This window comes from Coffea eugenioides, unplaced genomic scaffold (genome assembly GCF_003713205.1).
Source record: "Coffea eugenioides isolate CCC68of unplaced genomic scaffold, Ceug_1.0 ScVebR1_258;HRSCAF=901, whole genome shotgun sequence".
Classification (NCBI taxonomy): domain Eukaryota; kingdom Viridiplantae; phylum Streptophyta; class Magnoliopsida; order Gentianales; family Rubiaceae; genus Coffea; species Coffea eugenioides.
In genome coordinates this window covers 1-27,312 of record NW_020863089.1, presented here as the reverse complement: position 1 = coordinate 27,312, position 27,312 = coordinate 1, and the positions used below count along the sequence as shown (strand labels likewise).

At 34.3% G+C, this 27,312-nt stretch overlaps 1 protein-coding gene across 1 annotated transcript; it reads left to right on the top strand.

Annotated features, from left to right (window-relative positions):
* Positions 1-8,421: 8,421 nt before the first annotated feature.
* On the top strand, positions 8,422-23,212 carry LOC113756990 (tobamovirus multiplication protein 1-like). Its single transcript, XM_027300417.1, has 12 exons — positions 8,422-8,967; positions 12,945-12,995; positions 15,088-15,121; positions 16,118-16,204; positions 16,298-16,349; positions 17,768-17,939; positions 18,070-18,165; positions 19,032-19,092; positions 20,338-20,402; positions 20,713-20,787; positions 20,880-20,955; positions 22,986-23,212. Exons 1-12 carry the CDS (start codon positions 8,863-8,865, stop codon positions 23,210-23,212), a joined length of 1,101 nt encoding a protein of 366 aa, XP_027156218.1. The 5' UTR covers positions 8,422-8,862.
* Positions 23,213-27,312: the final 4,100 nt, after the last annotated feature.

The window sequence follows — 27,312 nt, the reverse complement described above, 5'->3', positions numbered from 1 at the left end:
GAATTATAAGATAAGATTCTGCAACTAGGATTCCATAGAGAAAACTGGAATATTTCCATCTTTCTCCTTCGGCCGGTTTAGCAGAATCCTCCAACTGTTTCTTGCAAAAACTCACCCTCAAGTTATCAACTCTGTTTTAAATCCTCAGATAGCACCAGAGTGTGAACATATAACTTGAATTCTTAAATGAAAATGGTTCCATATTCTCAAATGGTAAGCTGCACATCCAATTCTTTCTCTCGGATGGTGCTGACAGAACTTCATCAGGTTTCATTCACAGTTCCAGCTCAAAGTTCTAATTTTTCATTCTACGGCTAACCCCTTATAAACTGAAGATAAATCTGTTACATGCACTTCCTAACATTATTAACCCAAGAAATGTTAATAACAGTTGCAAATTCCAGCTTTAAGCTCAGCTTCTGCAATTTCTTTTTCTTCCCTGCAGTTTCACAACTGCTGCACGAAATTTTCTTCAGCCGGAAGCTCAATTCCTAGCTAAGTTCAACATATAGTTGGTGTTTAACCAATTATACCAAATAAACAATGAGTTGTTATAGTGTTTTACCTCTTCCTCCTAAGGTTCGATGTTGCAGGCTGCTCAAGTTTCTGTTTCAGTTCCTCAAGTCCTAATTCCAGCTTCTCCTACTTCCTTGCGGTAATCTTTCTTGTCTTTGGTTAGTTGGTGATGAAGCTAACCAAGCTTTCTCTCCCACTCTCAGCTTTTTCTCTTAGTGTTGGGTTGGAAAGAAAAGGAATTGAAGCTTTGCTTCTCCTCTCGGCCACCGTCCAAATATTTTAGCAGATGATTTCTCCTTGTTTTCTCTCGGTCACCGCTTAGACTTGGCAGATTTTGGCAGCGGATTTCTCTTTGGTTTTCTCTTAGTCACCGCCCAAATGTTTTGGCAATTGATTTGCCTAAGTCCCTCTCAGTTGTCCAGAAGCTTATCCCCCTTTTTGGGTTGCATGGTTAGTTGTTTAGTCTTTAAGGTTAAATTGGTCTTTTAGCTTTAACTTATTTGCTTACTAAGGGCTGTAGTTTTATTATTTCATGCATTGACTCCTAACTTTATTTGTTCTAATTTGTATATCCCTATAAGAAATTTTTTTTTTTACACCATTCTAGGATATTTCTAAATTCTCAATTTTATAAAATTTAATTAGATATTTAATTTAACCAATTATTTGTTATATATAATATTTCTAATAACAAAGTAAATATAATAAAATAAATGCAAAGCATACACAAAATTTTCTTGAGTTCTCACATAGATTGATAGTAAAAGCATATGCATAAGAAGAAGAAATAAACTATGATGAAACCTTTGCTCCGGTAGCTGGATTAAAGTCAATTAAAATGTTTATTGCTTATGCTTGTTTCAAGAATTTCAAGTTATTTCAAATGAATCTTAAAAATGCCTTTCTAAATAATTTTATAGATCTAGAGGTGTATGTTGAATAACTTTAAGGCATTGAGCATAAAAATTTTTTAAATCACATTTTTAAACTTTCAAAAGCTTTATACAGTTTAAACAAGCTCCTAGAGTTTGATATGAAAGATTGAGTGGTTTCTTGATTCAAAATATTTCACAAAAGGAGTTATTGATAGTTCTCATTTTACAAAATCTTGTAGCGATAATCTTTTAGTTGTGCAAATATATATTTATGATATTATATTTGGTGCTATTAATAAAAGTTTATGCAAGAATTTTTCTAACGGTATGCAAAGAGAGTTTGAAATGAGCATGGTGAATGAGATGAACTTCTTCCTTGGGCTCCAAATTCACCAAACAAAAGAAGGAACGTCCATCAACCAAACAAAGTACATCAAGGAGTTGCTCAAGCGATTTAGAATGAAAAATTCGAAGCAAGTAGCACGCTAATTTGTACATCAACCAAACTTGACAAGGATAAGGAAGGTATAAAAGTAGATAAAATAAGTTATCTAGATATGATTGATAGTTTACTTTATTTAATAGCAAATGGACTGGATATTATGTTTGTCATTTTCTTATGTGCTAGATTTGAATTTTGTCCTAGAAAATCTCACTTGATAGTGGTTAAGAGAATTTTTAGCCACCTTAAAGGAACCTTAAAATATGGATTATGTTATCTTAGATCCCACAATTTTGACTTAGTAGGACATTCGGAATCCGATTTTATCGAATATAGAGTAGTAAAAAAAGTACTCGTAGTATGTATTGTTTTCTTGGTAATTGCCTAAATCCATGATTTAGTAAGAAGCAAGGTTCTATATCTTTGTCTACAGTGGAAACTGAGTACGTTATTGCTGGTGTTTATTGTACTCAATTACTTTGGATGAAACATGCTTTACTTAATTTTGATTTGTTATTTAGTTATATGTTTATTAAATGTGATGGTACTAATGCCATAAATCTTTCAGAAAATTCTATTCATTATTCTAGAACCAAACACATTGATATCTAGCATTACTCATTAGAGAATTGGTTCAAAAAGGAGAAATTTGTCTAAATTTTATTTCTTCAAATAATTGATTTGATTGATATTTTCACCATACCTCTTCCGAAAGAAAGATTTAAGTTTTAAAAAAATAAATTGGAGGATAGAAAATGATGACATTCTTTAAATGAGTTTGGCTAGGCCAATGTTGTTAAAGTTGATGACATTCTTTATATTGATCTCGTGAAGCAATTTTATGCCAATTTGAAGATAGAAAATGATCAAGTCTTTCCCATTGTTAACAATGTTCACATTACATTCAACTCCACTTGGCCTAATACATTTTTTGGCATATCAAGTAAGGGAAATACCCTTTGCGAACCTAAAACTTCCTCTTCCACTATTGATGAAGATGATTTGAAGATGTCCTTTTTTAGGAATCCTACCAAAACTGGCTTGAGATTCTTTAAAATGAATCACTTCACTCCTAGTCGTAGAGTCCTTTATCATATCATGATGTTCTTGCTCACATTAGTGGTCATAAGACGGATGTCACTCACATTGGGCTCCATCTCTTCTACGGACTTTTATGCAATATTATGATCAATTTTGGAGCATTCATGATTCAATATATGTTATTGTGCAAGGAGGATTCAATCAAAAGACTAGCCTATGGTAGAATCTTGACTAGGATATTTGAGAGGCTGGGGGCCTTTTTTGATGGTTTGGTTGGTAAGCATTCTAGTGATTGTGATTATATTGATCATGATGCATTTACAAGGGTCCACTTAGCTTACATTAGAGATAGATGGTTATTTGTGAAGTGCAAGTTTAAATCCCCCAGTTCTCCCAATTTCTTCCAACCTAACTTCATTATAATGATATGCAACTCAAGAACCTCTTTTACATCCCGGATCTAGTGCTAGCATTTTGCTCAAGAACCCACTTCCCAAGCCAGACCTAGTACTAGCATTCATCTTCGAGAACCTTTCATGTATGTTCCTCAAAATTCTTGGGAGAGTCACCTTCTTGGAGTTCTTCAAGGGTTACCCAACAAAATTGATTCAGTCTCATTGAAGTTTGACAACATGTCCTCCGATTTCACTCAAGACTCGACAACCTTCAACAAAGGCAACAAAGGCTTCAATATTCACATGAGTTTGTCATGACTGATGAACAATTGGATAGCTTTGAAAGCTACTATCAAATGTGACTTAAAGAGGATAAGTGGCACTTTAAATCTAGACATGACTAGTTTCTAGTAATTTTCTTTTCCTTGTAAACTTGGATTCTAGTTCTTCCCAATTAGGATGTTTTTGCAACTTCATTGCTTGACCAAATCTATGTACTTAATTTGTTTATAGTCCTCGTTGGATTTATGGATGCTTGTTATTTTGAATTGTTATTGTCTAATGGATTCTCGGTTGTCCATTATTGCTTAATGGAGTCCTTGCCGGAATATTGACATGATGAATTCTTGGTTGTTGTTTGCCCTTGTCGAACAATTGGGTTGATTGATTGCTTCTTGGGATAAATGCAAAATATTAGGGGGGGATATGTCAGAATTTTTCTAATTTCCTTCACTTAGCCTAATTTCACTTGTTTTTTTTAATGCTTTCTCTTAGGGGAATCCTAGTTTTGATGATACCAAAAGGGGAAGAAATAATGATAGCTAAAGAATGATGTTTTATGTTTTGTATTTTTGTAGTCATGCTAAAATACTTGTTTTATATTTTTGTATTCATGTGCTAAAATACTTCCTATTAATATTTACTTAAGCACACATTAATGGGGAGTTAAATAAAATCTATTTATCTGATAGCTCCCCTTCATCATCATTGGTTTGTCATCATAAAAAAGGGAGAGACTGAAGACCTTATGATCCTAAATCATTCAGTTTTAATGATTGACAAACAAATGATGAACTGTACTAATGGTTGGCTTGAGTGTTTTTAACAGTACTCATGTCAAACATACAAAAGGATGGAAGATGTATTCTACGAAAAGTGACTGGTGCACAAGAACGTTGAAAATATGAAGAAGTCGCAAGGCATGTAGGTGTCTGCATAATTAGGAGTGCCACCTTAAAAGGCAATCCATGATTGTGCGCAGTGCAGATGCCATGCAAACATCTGCATCATAAATTTACAAAGTAATGGATAGTTTTTCCTAACACATTTTTTTTAGCATTGGAGAGATTTTTGGGTCAGATTTTCAACATCTATAAACACTTTAAAGTCTAAATCATTCAAGAACTTTTGCCTATATTGAAAACAAGCTTTCTAAATGATTTTGTGTGAGAATACCCTCCCCTTGCATGCTTGTAATATTTATGAGGTTGAAAAGCAAGAGTGTTCTTTATTGTAATTGTGAACAATTCAATTGTAGTTTTAAAAGGTTAGCTTGAGTTGTAAAACCTTTTGACTCAAGAAGAGAGTGACTAGTGTGAGTACATAGTGAGTGTTTTTTTTGTAGAAGTTGGTACTACTTCACCAATATTTGAAGTACTTTGTGGATGAACTCCAAACTTGGTGAAGTTTGGGAGTGGATGTAGGTATCAAAGAGGATATCGAACCACTATAAATCAGTTTGAACTTCTTTTTTACTTTATTGCTTTCTTTTGTTTGCTCAATTGTGTGATTTAATTATTTCATCTTTATTGCTTTCTATTTGCGTAAATATGTCATCACTTGGGTTAATTTGGCTATTGAAAAATAGAGTGAAAGTTTGCCACTATTTGTTTTGATTTTTATCAACATAATTTACTCCCTTTTCTTAGGTTGGTTTGGACCTTACAGTATTTAATGTTCATTAAAAAGAATACGCTCATAATAAGAAATTTTTATTACTTTAATCTAATATTCGTTCTTCCTTTCTTTTTTTTGTTTCTTTTTTCCTTTTCTATTTCTTTCATTTCTATTTTTTTGCCAAAACTCCCACATATCTGCATCCATTATGTTAAATAATTGATTTTAGTTGATTTTTTAATCTCAATTTTGTCTGACTTGTCACTTAGTATTTTTGTCTCTGACTTGTGCAAAAAAACCTTGTAATTTTATAATATGACAATCCAACTTGCATTATAGCATAGTTATAAAATCCGGCCCGACCCAGTGGTCGAACCAATCAACCTGATGAACCAATCATAGGATCGGGATGGGTTGCTAATTAAACCAGTTATGCAACAGACCTGACGATTCAACAGATGAATCGGAAAGAACCTTCGGTTGAACCACCAACTTAAAATTTTTATTATTTTTATAATTAAAAATATATTATTATATTATATAATATAAATATAGTGCAACTTGCGATTGAATCGGTGACCTGATGACTCGATCACCTCTCCAGTTGAGTTTCGGACGGGGTTTGATAACTATGCATTAAGGTTTATATGGTTAGCATCATAGATAAATTTGAGTACTTTACATTGAACAAGAAGCATAGTAAATTTTTTGTGAGTGTTGGAGGCTTGGAGCTAGACAAGAGCATAGGTTGGAAATTCAAGACCTTTTCAGAATTGTCTAGTGTAGGAGACTAAACAAAGGTCTTGTAAAACCAGGCAGTTGGCAATCAAAGATTAGGAAGTGTGAAAGAAGGTGATTTTCACACTATATACATAATTTCATTTTCTTTTCTAGTATAACCAAAAGAATTTTGAGCCAGTGTCAACCTCGTTGGGTCAATTTTGAAGTTTAAATAGAAAATGAGCAAGTTAGACATAACTTTGTGAGGAGCTTTCTACAATTATCATAAATTTCAAAGGTAGTTTGTAAAGTTTTCCTTAACACAAATTACACATTTCAAATTGTAAATGGCAAGTGGGAGAAGTGATGGGTCCAAATAGGATTGAAGAATAAGGTCCTATACCCAAGCATTTTTTTTTTGGTAAATGGAAGTTTTAAATTTAGGATCTCCTACTTATAATTCTCCCCCTATACCCAGGCAATCTCATATTAGTCATGAGACCAATATCGACTAGATCAAATATGGGTTAGTTCCATTTTGATATTGGCCACATACTTAACAAATTTCAAGTTACTTTTTTGTTTGTAAACCCCTTTTCTTGTAAATTGAAATTTCTCCAATTTTTCTTTTTCTTTTTTTTTTTGGCTTGGTTTTTATTTTACTTTTGTTTATTTTGTAAAAGCTCTATTTCTCTCTATTCATCATCCAACAAAATTTTGTTCATTATTTTTCTCGTCTTGTTGAACACATTACGCTGATACAAAAATTTTGATTTGAAAAGCTAATATAAGAAAACCATGCCGAGGTAAAAAAAGGAGAAAAATTTATAATCAACAAAAAATGTAAGCTACTAGTCCGCTCTACTACTATAATTTTCCGTTCTTAGTCGAAATATTAGTTGGTAGTTAACATCGGGAAAGTAATGTATTCATTATTAATTATTCACTGATTAGAAACTAGAAGTGAAGAAAAAAATGAAAACTATTGGCATCATTTTCATTTTTTGAGTATTGCACGTGCAAGTCCTTGTCAAGCCAACATGCTCCAAATTGCAAAGATTTTTAGCACCTTATCTTTTTTTCATTTCTTGCAGGGAATGATCAAAGCTAATTACAAATCTTTACATAAAATGGATGATGACAGACCGCTTGGTCCCCCCAAAAAATTAAAAAGCAACTAAAAAAATGAAAATCTTCTTAATCATTATTATGGATCCCAATAGGCTCCAAAGTAATGCCCAAATATTACTATTTTTTGTTAAATATTTTTGAAATTAATATCATTTGAGACCAAATTCAACCCTTAAACTCATCCTGCGCAAAGTCCCTTTTAGTATAAATCGCCTATTGAAATATGGGATTCAAATACAATCAAATTACTTAAGGTCTAGTCTTGTTGCTGGTAATGTATAATTTTCCACATGAATTGCCATCTTTCAATTCAGTGACTCATTGAAATGACTTTCCCTCGTGTGTGAAGCTGCGTTACTACAAGTCGCTGATGTGACCACGCTCATGTCTTAGTACTAGTTTTAAATAGACTTTGATACTTTTGAGTCGATCCACTAATGTTAAAGAAGTACAAGTTTTTTTTTTTTTTTTTTTTTTGTCCAACGTTAAAGAAGTACAAGTGGGAACAAAAAAATTGACACTTGTCCGGCCTTTTGGGTCTACTTAAATGCAGTGGAAAAATTCTTGTACTTCACCTTAGCTCTAGCATACCTTCTTAAAACAATTAAGGTGAGATTAATCCGGATTTGGCTCGAGGAGTGCCTGTAGAGTCCGACTCTTATTCGGGGGTAAAAGTTTGGATCAGAACTTTTTAAGGTGCCACATGCAGGAGTTGAACTTGCGACCTGCCGTTAGCATTACCAACTTGCTTATCACTTGCCTAAGCTCATGGTTAATTAGTACTACTTTTTACTTTCTCAATTCATCTAATTTAGAAACAAAAGATAGACAACTACATTTCCTACATCTTGATTGGGCTTATGGTGGCATTCTTATACTCGTTTGCAGATTAAAAAAAATCTTTATACTAAAATCTAAGATACCAAGATTTGAATTTTTTTTCCAAATATTATTATACTTTTATCATAAACACAATTGTCAACTATTTTTATATAATTCTAACTATTTTTTTATTTCATACATATCACGTGATAAAAAGTGCTATAATATTAGGTTAAATAATTTTTACAAATAATTTCCTTTTTTATCATAAATAATTTCGTATTCAAGCATACACAATGATTCATAATGTATGCAAATCTGATTTCGTCTTTTTGCGTATAAAGTGCGAAGTGCTTCATTTTGGTCATTGCAAAAAAAAAAAAGAAAGAAAAAACCCATTGGCTAAAAGCCTTGTACCTTGTTCTTGTCCAGTGGTACAAAGACCAAAGTAACGGACTTAGACAAAATCATCAGTCAATGCAAAGAAAACGGGAAATTTAATACTATAAAATGTCTTTAAACCAAGGCTTGAAAGCCACCCGCGTGTCAAAGTCTGAGACGAAATCCGATTGTTTTTCTTTTACTTTCCGAAAAGAGCCAAAATCCAGACAGACACTCGTATATGTCAAATAATTCTCTGTTTTAGGAAGAGGAAAAACGAGTGAAAAAGGAGAGAGAGTGATATACTCTCTTGCAGATCTGCTGCAAATTGAAATTCAAAGATACCATCAGCTAAAGAAACCCTTTCCTTGATTCCATTCCATGCCATACCATTCCATACCCCACCCCAACTTAGTTCTTAACGATATTGTATACTTATTATCAGTCTAAATTAGCCTTATTACAAAGTTTGCAAGAACCCCTTTTACCATATTTTGGTAGTATTAGTATTTATACTGTCAGATAGCATATATATACCATACAGGTCTGCAATAGACAGAAGAGATAGAAGGGTTCAGTGCATGAGAGAGAGAGAGAGAGATAGAGATTGGTATAGGTATTGATAGGATAGAGAGAGGGGAAAATGTTTGAATTTGTAGTGGGAAGTTGCTATCCAGATGCTTTGGTCGGAGTTTATGTGGGATTGCTTTCTGTTGATGGACTTCTTGCTGTAATTGCATTTACTCAGGTGAGGTTTCACTTCTTTCTTATCCTTTTCTTTCTTTTAGACAACGTGTAAAAGAGAAAATGTACATTGGGGTATTGATGATTAAAGTAACTGGCTTTCGTTTCTGGGTTTTGTTTAAATGGTTGAATTGTCGATTCTGCTGTACTGAGGTTCTTGGAATGGTGGGGTTTTAGTTTTCTTGTGACTTAGTTGAAACTCGGATGATTGGTGATTTCTGCACTCTTTTGTATGATTGTGTTGGATAAGGTGGCAATGTGACTGTAATCTGATGTGAGTTTCACCTTGGATTAGAAATGTGCTTCAAATTGAGGGATGGGAATGGAATTGCAGAGTCAGTTTATTTTGATATCAAATTGTCTTTCATTTGTATTGATGCAGCTCCTGAGGAAGTGTCAAGGATCTGAAATGTGTTAATGTATATGCCTAATGGGATTTTGTTCCTTCATTTCTCCGTTCCTTCAATTCCTATGTTTTCTTTTTTGTTCTTGTATGATCCTGATGATGCACAATTTGTTATTAGTGACTTTGTTTAAAACTTAAGCTAGGAGACGGGGGAGAAGCCTTAGATCACTAGCTTCATTTTTCCATTAATGCAACTAATAGTCAGAGATGCTATGATTGGGTGTTGATGCAATTGATATCTGAAGACACTAAGTCCTTGCATTATCATTTTTTAGTTCATGCTTTACCTAAAAGCATCTTTTGATAGCTGGCAATTTACATTGATAATTGGGGTAATAGCTGGATTTGTCAGCTAATATACGCTGAGGTATAGAAGCTGCACACAACACACGTTTTACGGGCCATTTTTCATGTAACAGCAGTTTAAGCATTGAAATTGTCGTGCCCACGTGTGATTGGTGCAGTGTCTGTTGTGTGCTTGCAAGAGTGTCATTGCCAGTAGGATTGCCATGTCTGTGTTTCAGTTTAAGTCATTTTTTGGTTCAAGATAGGTATTAATATCAAAAGCCTAAGCCATTACTACTGTAATACACTGAGAAGACAGTGAAGATGTTAAGAAAACTGTGGAATGATTGGAATTTCAGGATGAAAGTTTATTTTGATATCAAGTTGTTTCTGATTTCCATTGATCCAGCTTTTGAGGAACTGTCAGGAGTCTGAACATTTGTGTTTATGCCACGAAAAGGAAATTTTTTTGGCTTCATTTCTGCATTTCTGGAGTTTCTTTTTCTTCTTTTCTATTCCCTTACGATCCTAATAATATATATTTGTTGTTGGTGGTAATGTGTTGAGCACTTAGAAGACTGCAGAGAAGCCTTACATCAATAGCTTCACTTTTATGTTAGTGCAATTATTAGCCTGAGAAACAACTATCGTGTCTTGATGCCGTTAATATCTTGGGATTTGAAGTTGCTTGAACTATTTTTCCTCTAGTTCATGCTTTACCCAAATGCAAGTTCTCATAGGTGGCAATTCACATTGATAATCGGCCGAAGTGCTGGATTTGTCGGCTAGTATGCATACAGGTATAGAAGCTGATGCACAAGACACGTTTCATGGCCCACACTTGTCATGTCATAGTAGTTCAAGCACTGATATTATTGGGCCCAGTACATGTAGTTGTTGCGGAGTCTGTCATTTGTACACATGAGTGTCATTGTCAGTAGGATTGCCATGTATTGGCTTCAGTTTAAGTCATCATTACTACTGTCATGCATTGAGAACACGGAGAAATTGATGTTAGGAGAACTGTGGAGCGATTGGAATTTCACAGTGAGTTTATTTTGACGTCAATTTGTTTCTGATTCCATTGGTGTTAGCTCCCAAGGAACTGTCAGGAATCTGAATAGTATCACTAATGGGATTGTTTTTCCTTCGTTTCTGCATTCCTGGAGTTTTTTTTTCTCTTCCTTTTATATTCCCTTGTAATCCTAATAATATACATTTGTTGCTGGTGGACTGCTTTAGATCAATAGCTTCATTTTTACATTAATGCAATTATTAGCCTGAGCTACTCTTATTTTGTCTTCATACCATTAATATCTTGGGATATTGAAGTTTCTTGAACCATTTTTCTCTAGTTCATGCTTTACCTATAAGCAACTTCTCCTAGCTGGCAATTTACATTGATAATTGGGGTAAGTGCTGGCTTTGCCGGGCACTGTGTATACAGGTATAGAAGCTGATGCACAAGACACATTTCATGGCCCACCTACTTGTGTCATGGTAGTTTAAGCACTGATTATTATGCCCAATACACGTGGTTGGTGTAGTGTCTGTCGTGTACGCATGAGTGTCATTTCTAGTAGGATTGTTATTTATGGACTTCAGTTTAAGTCATGTTGCGGTTAAAGATGGGTATCACGGTCAGAACCTTAAGCCATTACTATTCTCATGCACAGAGATACAGGGAAATTGACATCAATAAAACCTTGAAAACTCTGAAACTTATGATGTCAAAAGAAAGTTCTGCTTTATAACTGCTATTTAGTTCATTTTACCGTAATACAACAACATTGTTTATTATTCAATTCTACTCTAGGAAAAGTTACGGAGCATTAACATTTTTCTACATTAGCTATTTGTTTAGACACATTTTCAATTGCCTTGGGAGTGTGGCCAACTGCTATCTTGTTGGATGAAACATATGTTAATAGTGTTTGTTGTGCATCTCATCTTGATGCTATGTTTGCACTATTATTTCTGATACTAGTCCTTTTTATGAAGCAAATACCTATAGGTTTTTTTATCCCTCTTTACCTTTTGAATCATCATTTAACCACATTCAAAGCAAATATCCATGCATTTTGATTAAGTTTCAATGTTAAAAGGCCACCTGTCCAGTTAGGACCTTGTAGGCAATTCTTCCTCTGCCCGCTCTTTTGGAGCAACCTCACCTTTTAGAACCAAAAAGTAAAATATTATAAATTAAAAAATTTCCTTTAACTTGCCTTCCTGATTTAGGGATCATTTTAAAATCTTAATCATCTTGAGAAAATGCAGTGCAGAAGAACTTGCTATAATGTTTTGGGAATTTAAAAGTCAAGTAATTCGGGGGTTACATGCCAGAATGCGAGATGTAGAAGGAATGAACCATGATGTCTACTATTATACAAGGCTCTGATATTTATATGGTCATTTGACCAATGATCAGTCTAAAGTAATCATTTCCATTTCCCAAGATACAATAACTATGCTTCTAGAATGTTTTGGGAATTTAAAAGTCAAATCATAATGGAATTGCATGCCAGAATGTGAGTTATAGAAGGAAATGGACCATGATGTCTGCTGTTATAGAAGGCTCTGACATTTATATGGTCATTTGACCAATGATCAGGCAGTGGGAATCAATTTCCATTTCCCAAGATATGATAGCTATATTTTACTTTTACACGAAAAAAATCCTAGCAAGCTTCCAAAATGTTCATTTAAATGCTATTAACTCTGTATAGTAGTTGTGTGACATGGAAGCAGCTGGATTGCTCAATTCCAATAACGTAGGGTTATCCTATTGTAGAGCAGTATGAAGTACTACAAACGTGTAAATGGCCCTTTGCCTTTTTCACATTAAGAGGAAAGAGTAAGGGCTCTACTAGCTTGTCACCAAAAAGTATAGCATCTCAAATACTCCAAATTTTGTAAAACACAATTCCTTGTAACTAGAAGGAGAACAACCAACACCCAGTGCATACTTGCTTCTGGACAGTGAAGAAGCATTAAGGGATAACTTCCTCTGTATAGCACCAATTAGGACCAAGCAGGACAAGTATTTCCTTGTCAAAGATTATGAATGGTAAGAATGCTCTCTAGAGATGCTATAAGCTGAAGGAGCTTCCTCCATGTTTAGTAGTTTTATGCCTATTTTTATTGATATACTTAGTGGGTCTAGATGCAAATGAACATGATTTAAACTAGAATTATTTATTGGTTTAGTTCCTTGTTATAACTATCAACAAATATGCTTTGTCATGCCTCTGTTGTTTCCTTCATTTTTGTTTTCCCTTTTTGTGTATCAGTTATTGAGGATTCATTCAAGAGATTCAAGAATCGGCTGGACTCGTCAGAAAGTAAGCAATCAACAGTTACTTTTATACCTTCATCTACCTCTGTTTAGTGGTATCTTAACTGGATCTGGAGTATCATATCATCAGTCTTGTTCAGATTATTAGAAGTTGAAGTAACAGGCCTGATGACTCGTTGACATTTAATCAAATAATTAATTTTCCTGTCGAAGTGAAATGTTATGTTTATTTTAGGGAAAATTGCACCAATAGCCCCTCACATATGACTGATGTGAAATTTTAGTCCCTCAGAATCAAAATGAGCGATTTTAGTTCGTAACATCCGTTGATATAGCTACGGAAGCTACTAGTTTACAATCACATCCAAACCCTCACTCAAGAAGCTCTAATGTAATCATCTCCAAATTATTGAACCTAATGGCTATGCATTACTTGTTAAAAAAAAAGATTTTTTTTAACTTTGTTGATTCTTGAGGTTTACATGGCTGATTTGAGTTATTGATGCTGTGTATTTCATCTGGGTCATTTTGCAAAAAAATTCAATGAGTTTTTGCGTTGTTTTGACAAAAGAAATGAAAAGAAATCACAACTATTTTTGGCCATTTGGACCATTTTTTGTACAATTTTTGCAAAAATTAATGTTAGAATCGGAATTTATGCAAAAAACCAAGTGGGGAGTAAAAATTTGAGACAAATTGTGAACAGGAGATGGTGGTCTGCGGTGGTGCCGCTACCGAAATGCACTATGGCAGCTCATGTGAGCGTTGTAAGAAAATGGAAGGAAGAAGATGATAGAAAAAGGAAAAAGAAAGAAAGAATAGAGAAAATGGAGTTTTATCAAAACTACGTCATTTTAACTAGTTTGGCATTTAGTGAATAATGGTGGATTAGGAAAGAAATGGGCAATATTAATTGAGTTGTCAAATTTGTCCTTAAAAAACTAATCACGTGACTGGCTCGTGATATATTCTGACAAAAATTTGGCCGGAAAGGTAACAAGGGACCAAAAGTGAACATTTTTTAATTGTTAGAAACTAAAAGCGATCATTTTGATTCTGAGGGACCAAAATTTCACATCAGTCATAAGTGAGGGACTATTGGTCTTGTTAACCCTTTATTTTACCAATTTCCAATATTTGGCCATGGACCTAAAATTTTGGTATTAATTGGCATATTTCAAGGAGCAACTTGTTATAGTGCTCTCAAGGTGATATGTTATGAGCATTTCTTCATCTGAAATGTATCACTAGTTGACTACCATCATTAGTGCTTAATGTTAAGAACTATATACAGAATGCATCTTGGTATTTCCTTAACCATCTGAGATGATCGATATCCAAAATTTTTGCAACTTAAAATTTTGTGATACTTGCCAAACTAAAAGATAACTGTTATAAGTTTCATGGCATCAAAAGATGGGTTTCATTGACTATTTTCCATAGTTGTTATGGTTGCCTTTTGTATTATGGAGTTTTATTAATAAAGCTTCTTCAGTAAAGTGCATCAAAAGTTTCCACAAAGACACATTTATAGATTTGACTCATTTGTTCGACACGGTTAAAGTACCATTTACAAGTTAGAGAATCTTCTTAAAGAAAGAATGCAAGTAAATTGCTAAATTGAAAGTGAAGCCTTTTTTTTGCAAAATTGTTATATTTTCGGAATAAAAAATTAAAAATTAAGAAACAAATAAATTGATCCTAAACAGAGTCTGCTTATAATATCATTTGTGTCAGGGGTTAATATGCATTTTTTGTACTGCATCTTGTAATGGTTGACCTGTTAGAGGAGTGTGATTTTTTAGTAAAAGAATCTTTTACATTTTCCTTCTGTGTGGTTTAATTCTTCTTGAATAGGCCCAAAATGTGCCTACTTTTATAATGGTTGTTGGCACACGTTGACTTCAAGGACCATTGCTTGCTGCTGTGGTGTTATAGTGAATTACTACTTAATTTAAAAACTTAAGCATCATAAAGAGACCATGCCTTCAATGAACATATTAAGTCCCTTGTTGTGCACTTGTGTATTCGTTGTGTACGATGGACTTATGTGGTTCTACCTATTGTTTTCTTTGCTTGTATTGCTTTCTCCTTGAATATTTAGGCTATGGCTAATGAAAGTCAATGTTCAATTGCAGGTTTTTCATCTAATGATTGGGTCCTCTAATGCAGGTAAGGAGCAATGGTTCTATTTAGATGCCTTTGGTTTACAGCGTACTATGTTCTTCTTTTTCATTTTTTTTTGAATATTGACTTATTGCATTTTTTGACAAAAGTCGTATATGATTTACATTCTCGTATTGTAAATGTGTTCACTTGTTTAATACCAATTTGCTTGTGTGTCCTTGTTGCTACTTTCAGGTGTTGGTAATCTTTGAACACAAATATAAATTGCACTTAACTAATTTTGTACGCCACTTGTTATAAGAATTGCGAAAATATAGTCTATATCCAGCAATTTTTTTTCAGGATACAAGATTTTACTCTTCTTTTTGAGAGCCTGGGAATAAGTCAGAAAACATGTACAAGCTGTTGGCTTTATGTATTTTCCCTGAATTAAGAAATAATTGGAAAATAATCTTGGCATTTGTGCTTCACAGTATTAATGGTTCCACTTTATTAAAAGTGGTTTACAGTATGAAGTTAAAAGATACTGATAACACCGACCACAACTCTAACAACTAGTCAAAATATTTTAGAGCATTTGCTCTGTAGCTTTTGCTTTTACTCTTTAATGAAAGAAGTGATGTAATGGGCATGTATTTTTAGTTTTTTCATTGTGAGGTTTCAGAAGTTGAGGTGTTCCACAAAATCATACTGAGGATAGTGGAAGCAGAGAAAAATGAGGGAAAATCATTGGTGACGGATAGTAATTATATAGCAAGGGTTCTAGTGGTGAGAGTTTAGAATCAAGTACAACAGAAAGTTGGAGAAAATTTTTACATATTTTATAGCTTTAGTTATTTAACTAGATTGGTTGATCCATTTAGATTGTAGAATCTATTAGTATAAGGCCTTTTGTTTTTAAAAAAAACTTTTATCATATTGATGATTCTACCAAAAACAGGTTCATATAAATCTTGATATGATCTTTCTTTGCATATAATATAGTGGTTTCAATGGGTATCTTCTTTTTGAGGCTAATGTGACCTTGTTACCGACTGGCAGGTTGTTTTGTTTACATTGTATTGACTCTTGTTGCTGCTTGCAAGGATTGGGCTTGCTGGTCAGATTCATGTGGTTTCATCACTATGGGTAGGTGAATTGCCTCTTTTCTTTACCTATACTTTATGAGGTGCTCAAGATAAGATCATAGCAGCCAGCTAAACTACAAATTCTCATCTGCAGCTTGCCCTCAAATTATATTTTTGGCTGCATTTCTTCTGCTTCTTTCATTCTGGTAAGTTTCTCTTTACTTACAGGATTTTGAAGAAGTTTTCTTGTGAAACTATCTTTACTATGTACTTCAAATTGGCAGTTCTAGCTTCCTCATACTATGAAGTTCACCTGTAGATTTTGTGAAATAAAGATAAAAATCCACCCTTAGCAGTTAGGCCTTATCATTCATCACATAGAAATTAGAAGAACTCATGATTTCTTTAGTATGTGTTCTGATCACCCAATAATTTGGGGATAAGTGTTTGTCACTCTGACTTTTGATCTGCGTGACTATCATGCTTTGTTGGTTTATGATACTTTTCTTGCATCATTATTTCATTTTGAAGGATCTGCAGTCTGGAATTGTCGTCATAGACTTTCTTATTCCCAATATTTGGATATTACAATCTATTTTGAACCTGACATAATTATATTAAGTGTTTAGTATGCCGACTAGAGAGATTCTACATAGAAATGGTGCAAGTGTCAGCTGGAAGTATGTATGTGGGGTGTGATCAAATTGTTCAAGTTTTCATTTGTAGTTGAGAGGATATTAATCAGGTAGAAGCGTCCATTTGAGACATGTAAAAAAAAACAACTAGCCTGGTAAGTTAGAATTAAGGAGAACAATAATAATACCGATATTACAATCAGGTCAAGTGGTGTTATTTGCACATAGTTTGTATTGAAATGCTTCTATGGTACAAGTTGTGAACATAGGTTTATTTTCTCCTAATTGTGAACTGGAAATATTCTAAAGATCTCATGTATTATTTAGGGCTGCAAGTTAATCAAGGTGGCTCCATCAGAGCTCCAATCAAGCTCAGGTTTTTTGTGAGCCAGCTTGGTTTTACTGTGCTTGAGCTCAAGCTCAAGTCTACTTAGCGAGTTGTCAAGTCAAGCTAGTATAGATATACTCAGTTTGTGGGCTTGTCGGGCTGTCTTGATTCTATATATGTTAACAAATTATTATTAGTAGTGAAATAACATGTACATCTCCAATAATTTTATTATTTATTAAAGCATCTTGTTTATCCATTTAAAAAAATATTACAATTGTTTTTCTTGTTTGAGCATAATTAGGCTCAAACTCTTCTCGATTAGGCTCAAACTGGAGTTTGAGCTTGAGCTTGAGTTTTACATTGGGATCTAGATAAGTACGAGTTCGAGTTTGAGCCTAGTAAAATTGGTTCAAGCTTGGCTTGATTAGGCCAAATCTTGACTCAATTCGGCTTGTTTGCAGCCCTAGTACTATTATTGACCTTGTTAATGATAAGTTGAATTACCATACTCCGTTCGTTCAACCTGCAATCATATCTCAATCTTAAATATATAGCAAAAACTTTATTACCTTTACAACTGGAAATTGGTCAGCATTCTGCTTTGATTTCATATTCGTTCTACAATAGTTATGTGTTTCTTATTCGGATGATTTGCCAGGGTTGACCTATGCCACCAGTCTAACGACGAGGATGACGAAGATGATGGATACAATCCACGGGAAGCTCTGTTGGAAAAGATGAATAAAGAAAATGCAGCTGTTCATAGTGGCAGAAAATGTTGCTCTTTTCGAGCAGTTCATGTTGGTAGCCGCCAAAAAATTGTGATTCTGGTACATTGGGCAAAAATATTCTTCTATGCATGTATTATCTATTTCCTATCATTTATCTCGTGCATTATAATTAACGCATCTTGTTGCTGTGTATTTATGCTGTTGATTCATTTGAAACACTGTTCCTCAGGTCATTGTGCTAATTTTTGTACTAATGGCTGTATCTGCTGTCCTAATATGGATTGGGAAGGGCAAAAATTCTTTAAATTCATCCGTGGTTGCTCGGGTATGGATGTGCATATGCCTTTTTCTTTACTTTTATTCTTGTTATTGGTGATTGCTTGATTTGACTAGGAACTCTAGATCTAATGATCATATGTCTGACCATGTCACCAAATCATGAAGGTGAAAGAATATCTGTTATTCTTTGTGAATCTTGGTTACATTCCAACGGTGCAGTGGAGGTTCTAGGAAATAATGCATTGCAAAGTATCCTCATATCACTACACTGCTATAAGATCATATTTTATACTCTATATAACCCTTCCAACTCCTCCTGACTCACCCCCCAAAAACTAATGGAGACGATAACAAAGCAGAATATTGTTCACCTGATGGAGGTCAAATGAATCATATGCACACCAGCCTACATTTTAGGGAGAAGTAATTTGATAGTCAGGTTATATTTTCTGTAGTTAGATGTTGTTTGCAGTGTGAGATGCATTTTTGCAGAGCTCCTTCTTTCAACTGTATTTCTTAGTGTTGTATCAACTTCCTCCTCCTTTCTATCTTTGGTGCCTTTTCATGCTGCTCATGTATGTTGATTTTTGGAAAAAGTACAACTTTTGAATATTCAAATGCAATTTTTATGTGCCTTAATAATCTTTCAACGCAATACTAGTCTGAGAAGGTTTGCACAGGAAGTGTTTGACTGTTGAAATGAAGCACTTGTTGAAAAATGGATGTAAGGTTGTAATAGCTTAGGAGTATTCCATAGGCTGGGTAAATATCATGACTGTGCCTGTCTGTATTTGTTGAGTAATTTTACAGGTGTGCTTGTGTGCAAAGCGCTTGTATATATATATATATATATATATATATCTCTCTCTCTCTAATTCCTGAGTCATGATGGTGATATTAGTTGTAATGCAGGTCTATGTAGATCTTTTCGCTGTTGCAGTTTTTTCCCTTGGAGGAGCATTGGCATGTTATGGTTGGTTGTCATTATTTAGATTAACTCTGTCTTATTTAGTCATTTCACAATATCTGAGTTGGTTTGATTGGTTTCCATTACATTTTGCTAGTGGCATGCAATGTGCTTGATTGTCAGGCATTAGAGATTTGTTATTTCATCTATTATGATTATTGTCAACGACCCAATTGTCCCTCTAACAATGATTTTAAATATGGATTAGAGTAAACTAAGATAATTCAGTGATTATATCTCTAATAGTTTTATGTCAGGTTACACAATAAGCAGCTAATGGTTTTTGTTTCTTACATTTATTTATCTATCTATTTGTGTTTCATAAATAGTGACTGAATTACTTTATTTTTTTAGGTAGTTTACTTGAACATAAATGAGAAACTAATTACCCTGACAATTTCAAATGCAAGTGAAATTGTAAATTTCTGATACTGAAGATGGTTGGGATGTAATCTCATGTTGGCTTTAAACTCACTTCCAAGTATTTCCTCAGCCTTCATTTGGGTTGATGTCTTTTCGAGTATGCACTTGGTTTCTTTGTTCTTGTAGGCTTCCTCTATACCTGCATGTGTCAGTCTTAGATATTTGTGAGTCTGTGTGAAGAGAATTGAGCTATAGTGTACATCTGTAAACTAGATATTGCAGTTTGAGAAAGGGGTAGCTTGTGTCTATGGCTCAATCGGACTTGTTTATTTTGTTTATATAACAATAGCTAAAATTATACCTCCGCAATAGGAAATTATCATGAGTATACTCTTTTAACTCATTGTATTATAGGCTTAAAGAATCAGAGAACGGGATAGACATAAAATGATACTTATTGGCTCCATAATTGAAAAGCTTTGTGAGAGCCTAGAGAATATTTCATGCTGAACCATCTGAATTTCTGTTCCACTCTTGGGCTAAAATAGTTATGAAATGGCACATTTATTAGAATAATCACATATGCAAAGAAACGTGCTTATGGCTGTGCAAGTATTATCTAAAAATTTTGACCAAATATCTGTTGATTGGTAGCTTCCTTCAGCAAACGCATGTTTTCTCTTTGGTACTCATCAAATAAATTCCACTCTTGGGCTAAAATAGTTATGAAATGGCACATTTATTAGAATAATCACATATGCAAAGAAACGTGCTTATGGCTGTGCAAGTATTATCTAAAAATTTTGACCAAATATCTGTTGATTGGTAGCTTCCTTCAGCAAACGCATGTTTTCTCTTTGGTACTCATCAAATAAATTTCCTACTCAGGCCTTGTATTGTTCCTGAAAATGAGCAAAGTTAGATCTGAAAGAGTCGCTTCAGAGAAATGGAAGGTATTTGCTTCATCATCCTACAGTGCAAACTGTGTTAATAAATTAGCTGATAACCTTGCTTTTTTTCTCGTACTTTAGATGATGTCTTCTTGACCTACTATGTAATACTTGCTGTTTAGACTTGGGAGCAAAATGAACTGTCTTTTAATTCTTTCACTAGTCTATAAGCCATTAGGGCCATAAATGATGAATTGTTTTCTTTACATGTATACTTCTACTGATCTCAGAGATTTTTTTTTTTTTTTTTTGCTTTTGTTAATCTTTGACATTTTGATTTTAACCGTCTTAAGTACTATTCTGCTGGGTGCAGGTTGCTGGACTGGCTATTGTCTCTGTTGTATGCTTTACTTCATACGCTCTCGTTGGACTATTTACAAATATACCTGTAGGTTCTATACTGGTTTCTTGAATGATTTCTTTGGTTTCTGTTTTGATTTATTGATGTATCTCTAAGCATCAACATTGCCATTATTGCAGCTTCTTTACAACTGGAATCAAGAGACAATTAGGGGCATTTATACCTCTGTTCTTCTGGTTTTCTATTACTTTTTAGGTACTTGTAGCTTCTTTAAACTATGCTTTTATATTTTGTTTTTCCTTATTGAAAAAAGTACAGTAATTCTTTTACCTCATTTATAAGCACTTCTCAATAAATTATTTTAGGGATTAAAATTCTGATTCAAAATAGCTCGTGAAAAAACACACTAGGTATTCATATATCGACTAACAGGTGCCCAAGAATACACACACACACACACATTGACTAACAAGTATTGGTCTTTACTGTGGACATGTCCCTTTAGGAGAATTACTGTCTCCATGCTCTGAAGCCCTTAAAGTGCACTTGATGTCATCTAAACTAGTTAATTAGGAATAGACTCTTATGACGAATATAGATAGTCTGCATGCATGTGTTGTCATAGACATATGAGCTTTCCACACCTTAAAATATTTAACTCCTATGTATACTGTAAATTTTCGATTTTTAGTTCTAAAATATTTCATTGCTTGAAATATCAACTTGGAAAAACTACTTCCTATTTTCTGTTAGAAGTGAAGTAGCCAAGTAGAATTGGCTGAATTTTGGTGAGGAGCTCCAATGCATGATTCTGTTGGAAGAACTTGGATGCCTCTTTATGTATTTCACCTCCTCGACTTAGCTGGACTAGGCCCTGGCTTTCCAATTCAGCATGATAGTGCAACATCTGATTATTAATGTGCTTGGACAAAAGCTGGGCTAGAATCTAAATTTTCTATGTGCTCATAGTTTGGTAACACTTGACTTTTACATTAGGCTGGGATGTGAATTTGGACTAGGTTGACTTCAATTAGTATTGATATTACCTTGTGCAGTAATGTTCTCGAACTTCTGTTGTGTTTGTTGGTTAGAGAGGTAAACTACGGTGGTTGTGGGTGTGGAGCACACCAATGAATTATTTTATACGCTTCAGTTAGCAGATTATGCAATTTCTCACAAGAAGTTCAAAGAGTGATAGAACTAAGTTAGGATAATTGGGAACTCAGCAGCTTCAAAAACTAACTGATCAATGAAGTTTTGGTGGTGAATGTTGGAGAAAGACTAGTTGAATCTTTCAACTATGGGCTGTTTCCTAGTGAGTTTCATAAACCTAGTGCTCGTTGACTGAGCACAACTGGCAACTTTAGTTTGTTTATCTGCAGAAATTAAGTCAGGGTTTTTACAAATTTTCGAGTCAACAAATCTGAATGTTTGACTAATGGGCAGTTTACAGAAATATCTTACAAACACAATTTCTTTCTTATTTGTCTGATATCCTGATTTTTGTATTATCTGAAGAGTCAAGTTTCAGAAAATAATATAGGGATTCATTGACGGGAAACCGCACATATGAAAAACGAAGTTGGTGAGCTGAATTTGACATGATAACATGCAATCTAGGGCTACATTTCTAATGTGTGCCAGTGGTATCTGATGCGTATGTTTTAAATTTTATATGGTGATTCCATCAAGATAATGCAGGTTGCTTGTTGGTATCTTTCCTCATAACTCCAAGAGTTTATTCCCATTTGTTATATTAGCTGTTATTTTGGTTAGTTAATGCACTCAAAATTCTGGGGAAGCATTCATTTTTAATAGGATATTAACTTAACATCCTGATTAAAGAGTTTTTGCACGTTAATATGCAGAGTCTGCTCCTAAGTTCATGTTTAAGGCTATGAGTTTCAGTCTAATCTCTTGTTGCACACAAACTCCAATACATATATGTTGTCAAATTATCGACACATGGTACCTTTAGTTGATTTGGAAGGGAAAAAAAATTATTGAGATGACCCTTTAAGAGCATAGCTTTTCAGCTAGAGTTTCTTCTTATTACCTTATCTGGAAGAACTGCTCTTAGTTTAACGAGATGAATGAGTAGTAGTCGTCCTCCAGTTGATAATATATCTTCTTGGAAAAAAGTGAGTCGGTTGCAAATCTATTGCTGATGCCTAGCCCTAGTGAAGGAATGAGAGTAATTTGTTGCATTAATTGTGCAACTTTTTTCCCACTTATTTTTCCCGAACAAATGACTGGAGTCCAAATTGATATGTTAGTGACTGCAGGTTCATCTATACCGTCTGCATTTTTATTGTGGATGATGAGAGAGTTACCAGCTCCTCTTGTAATTAATAGAGAGCAAGAATCAAGAATAATTGCTTTCATTAGTGATAGCTCAGTAACAGTGCATCCCCAGCGCTGGACGACGACAGCCAGTTTGCAGAATCAGGTTAGCACCTCTTTATTTTCATTTGCAAATTTTTGTGATGCTATTGATGTTCTTGATGAGTAGCATTTGCATGGGGAGTATCTATCTGTCTCTATATTTGATATTTGATCCTATATGATTCGAGTTTCAATTTGCCATTTCCCTCCATTCAGTCAACAAACATGATGCAAAGTATCTCCTGAATGTATCATGTTTCAAAGACTCTGTTCTTCCAGATTAAGAAAAGAAAAAAATACATGGATAGAGAATGAGAAGATTCAGGAATTGAGGGCAAACTATCCTATCAGCCAAGTAAAGATCACAAACTATTCCTTTCCTGTTTCTTGGAGTATTTGTCTACCTAATACCAAAGATACTGCAGATGGAAAAGATGATAGCTCTACTTTATCCAAGTAGCACAACCACTAACTAAATGATCCCTATACATGTATTAAGTAAGTCCATCATGAACTGTGCACATAGGTTAAGAGCTTGCAATGCTTGCTCCTACCAGAGTCATGGAACTTCTTCAGGATAAACCCATGGTACATCTGCCAAGCTATAATTGAATGCGAATATTAAATCCTATCTGTCCTACCTTCAAAAGATTCACATTAAGAAATAATCAGTTGCCTTCTTTTGACTCCCTGCATGAAAAGATTAGATGCATTAAATTTGAAGCAGACACCTAAGTGACTGATTCCTGTGACAATTGTTAATAATGAGCAGCTAAAAGAAACTTGCACCAGACAGCAACCTAGCGAACAAGGTTGCTAACTTTCTTCCAGCAATATGGATCTACTTAACTGATCCTGGATGACTTGCCTTTTGTCACATTGGTCAAACTGTATGCACAGGCAATTGCTGATTGAAACTCTGATGGATGGAGTCTAAACTAATGGCAGTTTACCACTTACTCTCAACAGGTTCAGTACAAATGTTTGGGAGGGGGAAGTTTGTCTTTTCTTGGTTTCTGTCCATTCTGCTAGTAGTTTTGAGGAGTCATTTGTTCTTAGTTTGACACATTAGTAAATAGTTATCTAGTGATGAGATATAGTTATATTTTGGGTGTGGATTTGACAAGATGCAATTTTTCCTTAAATTAGCTAACATCAAGTCAAGAGAGTATCCTGCTCTGTGAACATCTTTTCTCCTCGTTTATTTCTCTGTTCATTCAGCCTATGATTCTTATCCATTAGTTGCTTTTTGTATATCTTAGAAAGCAAGTTTGGCTAGAGACTGGATTTCATATTTGTTACTTCAGATTCCTAAGGCCAAGGAATCTGTCATACTATTCAGCCTTTTCAGATCTTTTTGTTAGTAATCTCTCTCTCTTTCTTCCTTAGCTCTGAGGCAGCCCTTTTATGATTTGACGAATATTTTGATGCTGCAAGATCTTCGATTGTTCTTAGTTTTGGGTTAACACCTTTTTAAAATATATATATATATATATATATATATTGGGCTTCTTCTAAAACCTACTTTTCCAAAATTGATTATTCAAATGTGATTGTTGAGAATCTGATAAATAATAATATTTAAAGTATGTTCTTGTTTTGCATATTTTGAAAAGCTAAAAGCTACTTTCAAAAGAACCTCTGGTGCCGCATCTCAAATCAGCTTTTTCAAACATAAAATAAGCTAAAAAGCTTAGAAGGCACCAGATCAAAACTGCTTGTGGCTTTAAAATGAATTTTAAAAAAATTGAGAAGAAAAAATTCTCAGCTGGTTTTAAGTTGTTTATAACCAGGCCATTGCATCATGAAAAAGTTTCATTAATTGATACTTACAAATCCCTTTTCTAAACAAACCGTGGATGAATAATTGGCTGCCTTGCATGGGAAATAGATTCAGATAAAGCAAAGGCAAAATATATATATATATATATAGTATATCTCTACCAATAAGGTTGTGGTGCTACCTAGCCCACAAAAGGACTATGCTTGGCCACCATAGGAACATGTGTCAGTTTGTCTTCCTTTTATTTATGTCTGGACAATATAAATGAGTGCCAAAGATCCTGGTGGATAACTTGCAAATGCTGCTTAGGGGATGGGTGCAAGGAGGATGGTTTCAAAGCAAACCCCTTCATGAGGAACACCAGGATTTCATGATCTGTGATGAAACTTGTTAGAGCTAGAATTGATTCAGTACATGAATAAAGTTTCAACCTGTTCTTTCTCATTAGATGCTATGGGCTTGGTTTGGAGACCAATAGCTTTGAACAGTGGCAGAGCTGGGATTTGCCATCAGTGGGACACAGCTAGACAAAGGAACTGAAATTGCACAGCATGCATGTATAGATGACACTTTTCTAAATTATGTAATAAACAAGAATTCCGCTATTCTAATCTCTATTATAACCGTTCTATGTTCTCTCAAGTTGTTAAGATAAAATGGTGTAATTGTGTTTTCACATTGTCGAAAAAGGGAGTCCAGCGTTAGCTTTCCACAACCAATAGGATAATATGAGTTGGAAAAAAAATGTTCATATAGCAAGTAACAATCATACATGCATTTACATTAGCATAATATAAAGTGACATGATAAATTTTCATTTATGAAAAGAAATTTTTTAAAAATTTAATGACTAATAAAGTAAAAGTAGTGAAATTTTGAGAATTTTTTTAGTAGAATCCCACGAATGGAGTACAATTCTTTGAGCTAATATACTTGTAAACTAAAGTCTAATCACCTTTCTTTTGTTTGTTTTATCAACAATTGCTATCATATTACTATAATATCACTTGTACATATAATTTCTTTTTTCATTTAAATCAGTGGGGTCACAAACAAAACATTTTCAAGAATCCATGTCTAAAATGGACATTTTTTTAATTGGCCACTGGGGGCACGTTCTCCCAACAGGTGTGATATGCATCTGCCCCTGGCAGTGTATGAGGTCGTGGCTTTCCATTCACTGCCAATGTGGAGGAATTCTTTTTCCTCCCTTGAACATAATGCAGGGCTGCTGCCAAGATGAATCCAAAAAACTGTAACTTTTTGTTGGATGTCAATGAACTATTAATTACTATTCTCTAGATGACAATTTGGCATTAGAAATTTTTTGATTTTCCCCATTAGCTGTAGACATTTTTCTGTAAAAACTTCATGCATCATTCCTTTTTTGAGTCTATTTTGTCCCCTTGATTTTTAGTCTCAATTATATGCCTTGTCAGCAAATATGGATTCCAGAAGGCAATTTCTTGGATGTTCTACTGAACCAATCTGGAAGTTTATCGAAGGAAACCTTAGGGCATATTGACACCCATGATGTAAGGAATATTAGATTTAGATTTGGTTGGTTTTCCTTATTGTGGTTATGGTTTTCATATCGTGGATCTTCCTGGGTTCTCTTCTGCTTTTCCATTCATGAATAAGAGATGATGAAGCCTGCAAAGGATTGGATGACCTGATTCATTTAGGACCCAACAGGTGCTCCATGTTCTTATACTTACTGTGATCTCTCTGGGCTTCACTTGCTTATGCTTGAATTCCTGCTTGATGCATAGCTTGACCAGAGTTCTCAAGGCCCGCATTTGTGAGAGGAAACTTCAAGCTGGAGAAGAAATCCAACCTAAGAAGTGTACATGGTCATTGCATCTGAAAGTGTCTCTTCACCCAAAAGATAATATAGGTCTTTTTCTGCTGCAATAAAAGTTTGAAAGGATAATATGGGTCTTTTTGATCATTTGGCTGATTTGTTCTGCTTCATTATAACCTAAAGTAAAATATAAAGTAAACACCTCAGGACTTTATTTAAAATAGTTAATTTTACTCTTCTAGGAAATTTAACATTAGGCTAGAAGAACTGAAAGTGCATTTAGTAAATGGATATAGGGGCTGAAACTATGACCTGTTCATTTTTACTGCTAGCTCGGTAAATGTGTGGAAAGTAGGGTGGCCCCATTTGGTTTATGATAGTACAAGATCCGCACTTATGTGTTACACTTGTCCAGCCATGCAAGCAGACAGAATATAATAGCATGGGTATCACTCCTGCCAGAAAATGGCCTCCCACAGGAGCTGGTTGAAGGCATTTACAAGGATTCATGAGTATGAGACTATGCAAGCCAATCTTTTGGTGAATTGCTTAACACCCTTTGTGCACCCCCTAAAGTGTTTTCTGCCACCGATTGCACAAATTCTTCTGAGCAAATTTTAGAAGCATCTTTCATGCATAT

Bases quoted from the DNA above. Each gene is read 5' to 3' on its own strand.
- LOC113756990 (XM_027300417.1), top strand. From the start codon at position 8,863: ATGTTTGAATTTGTAGTGGGAAGTTGCTATCCAGATGCTTTGGTCGGA. The intron at 16,350-17,767 runs GTAAGTTTCTCT...ATGATTTGCCAG, and splicing joins CTTCTGCTTCTTTCATTCTG to GGTTGACCTATGCCACCAGT. The intron at 20,788-20,879 runs GTAGGTTCTATA...CCATTATTGCAG, and splicing joins GACTATTTACAAATATACCT to CTTCTTTACAACTGGAATCA.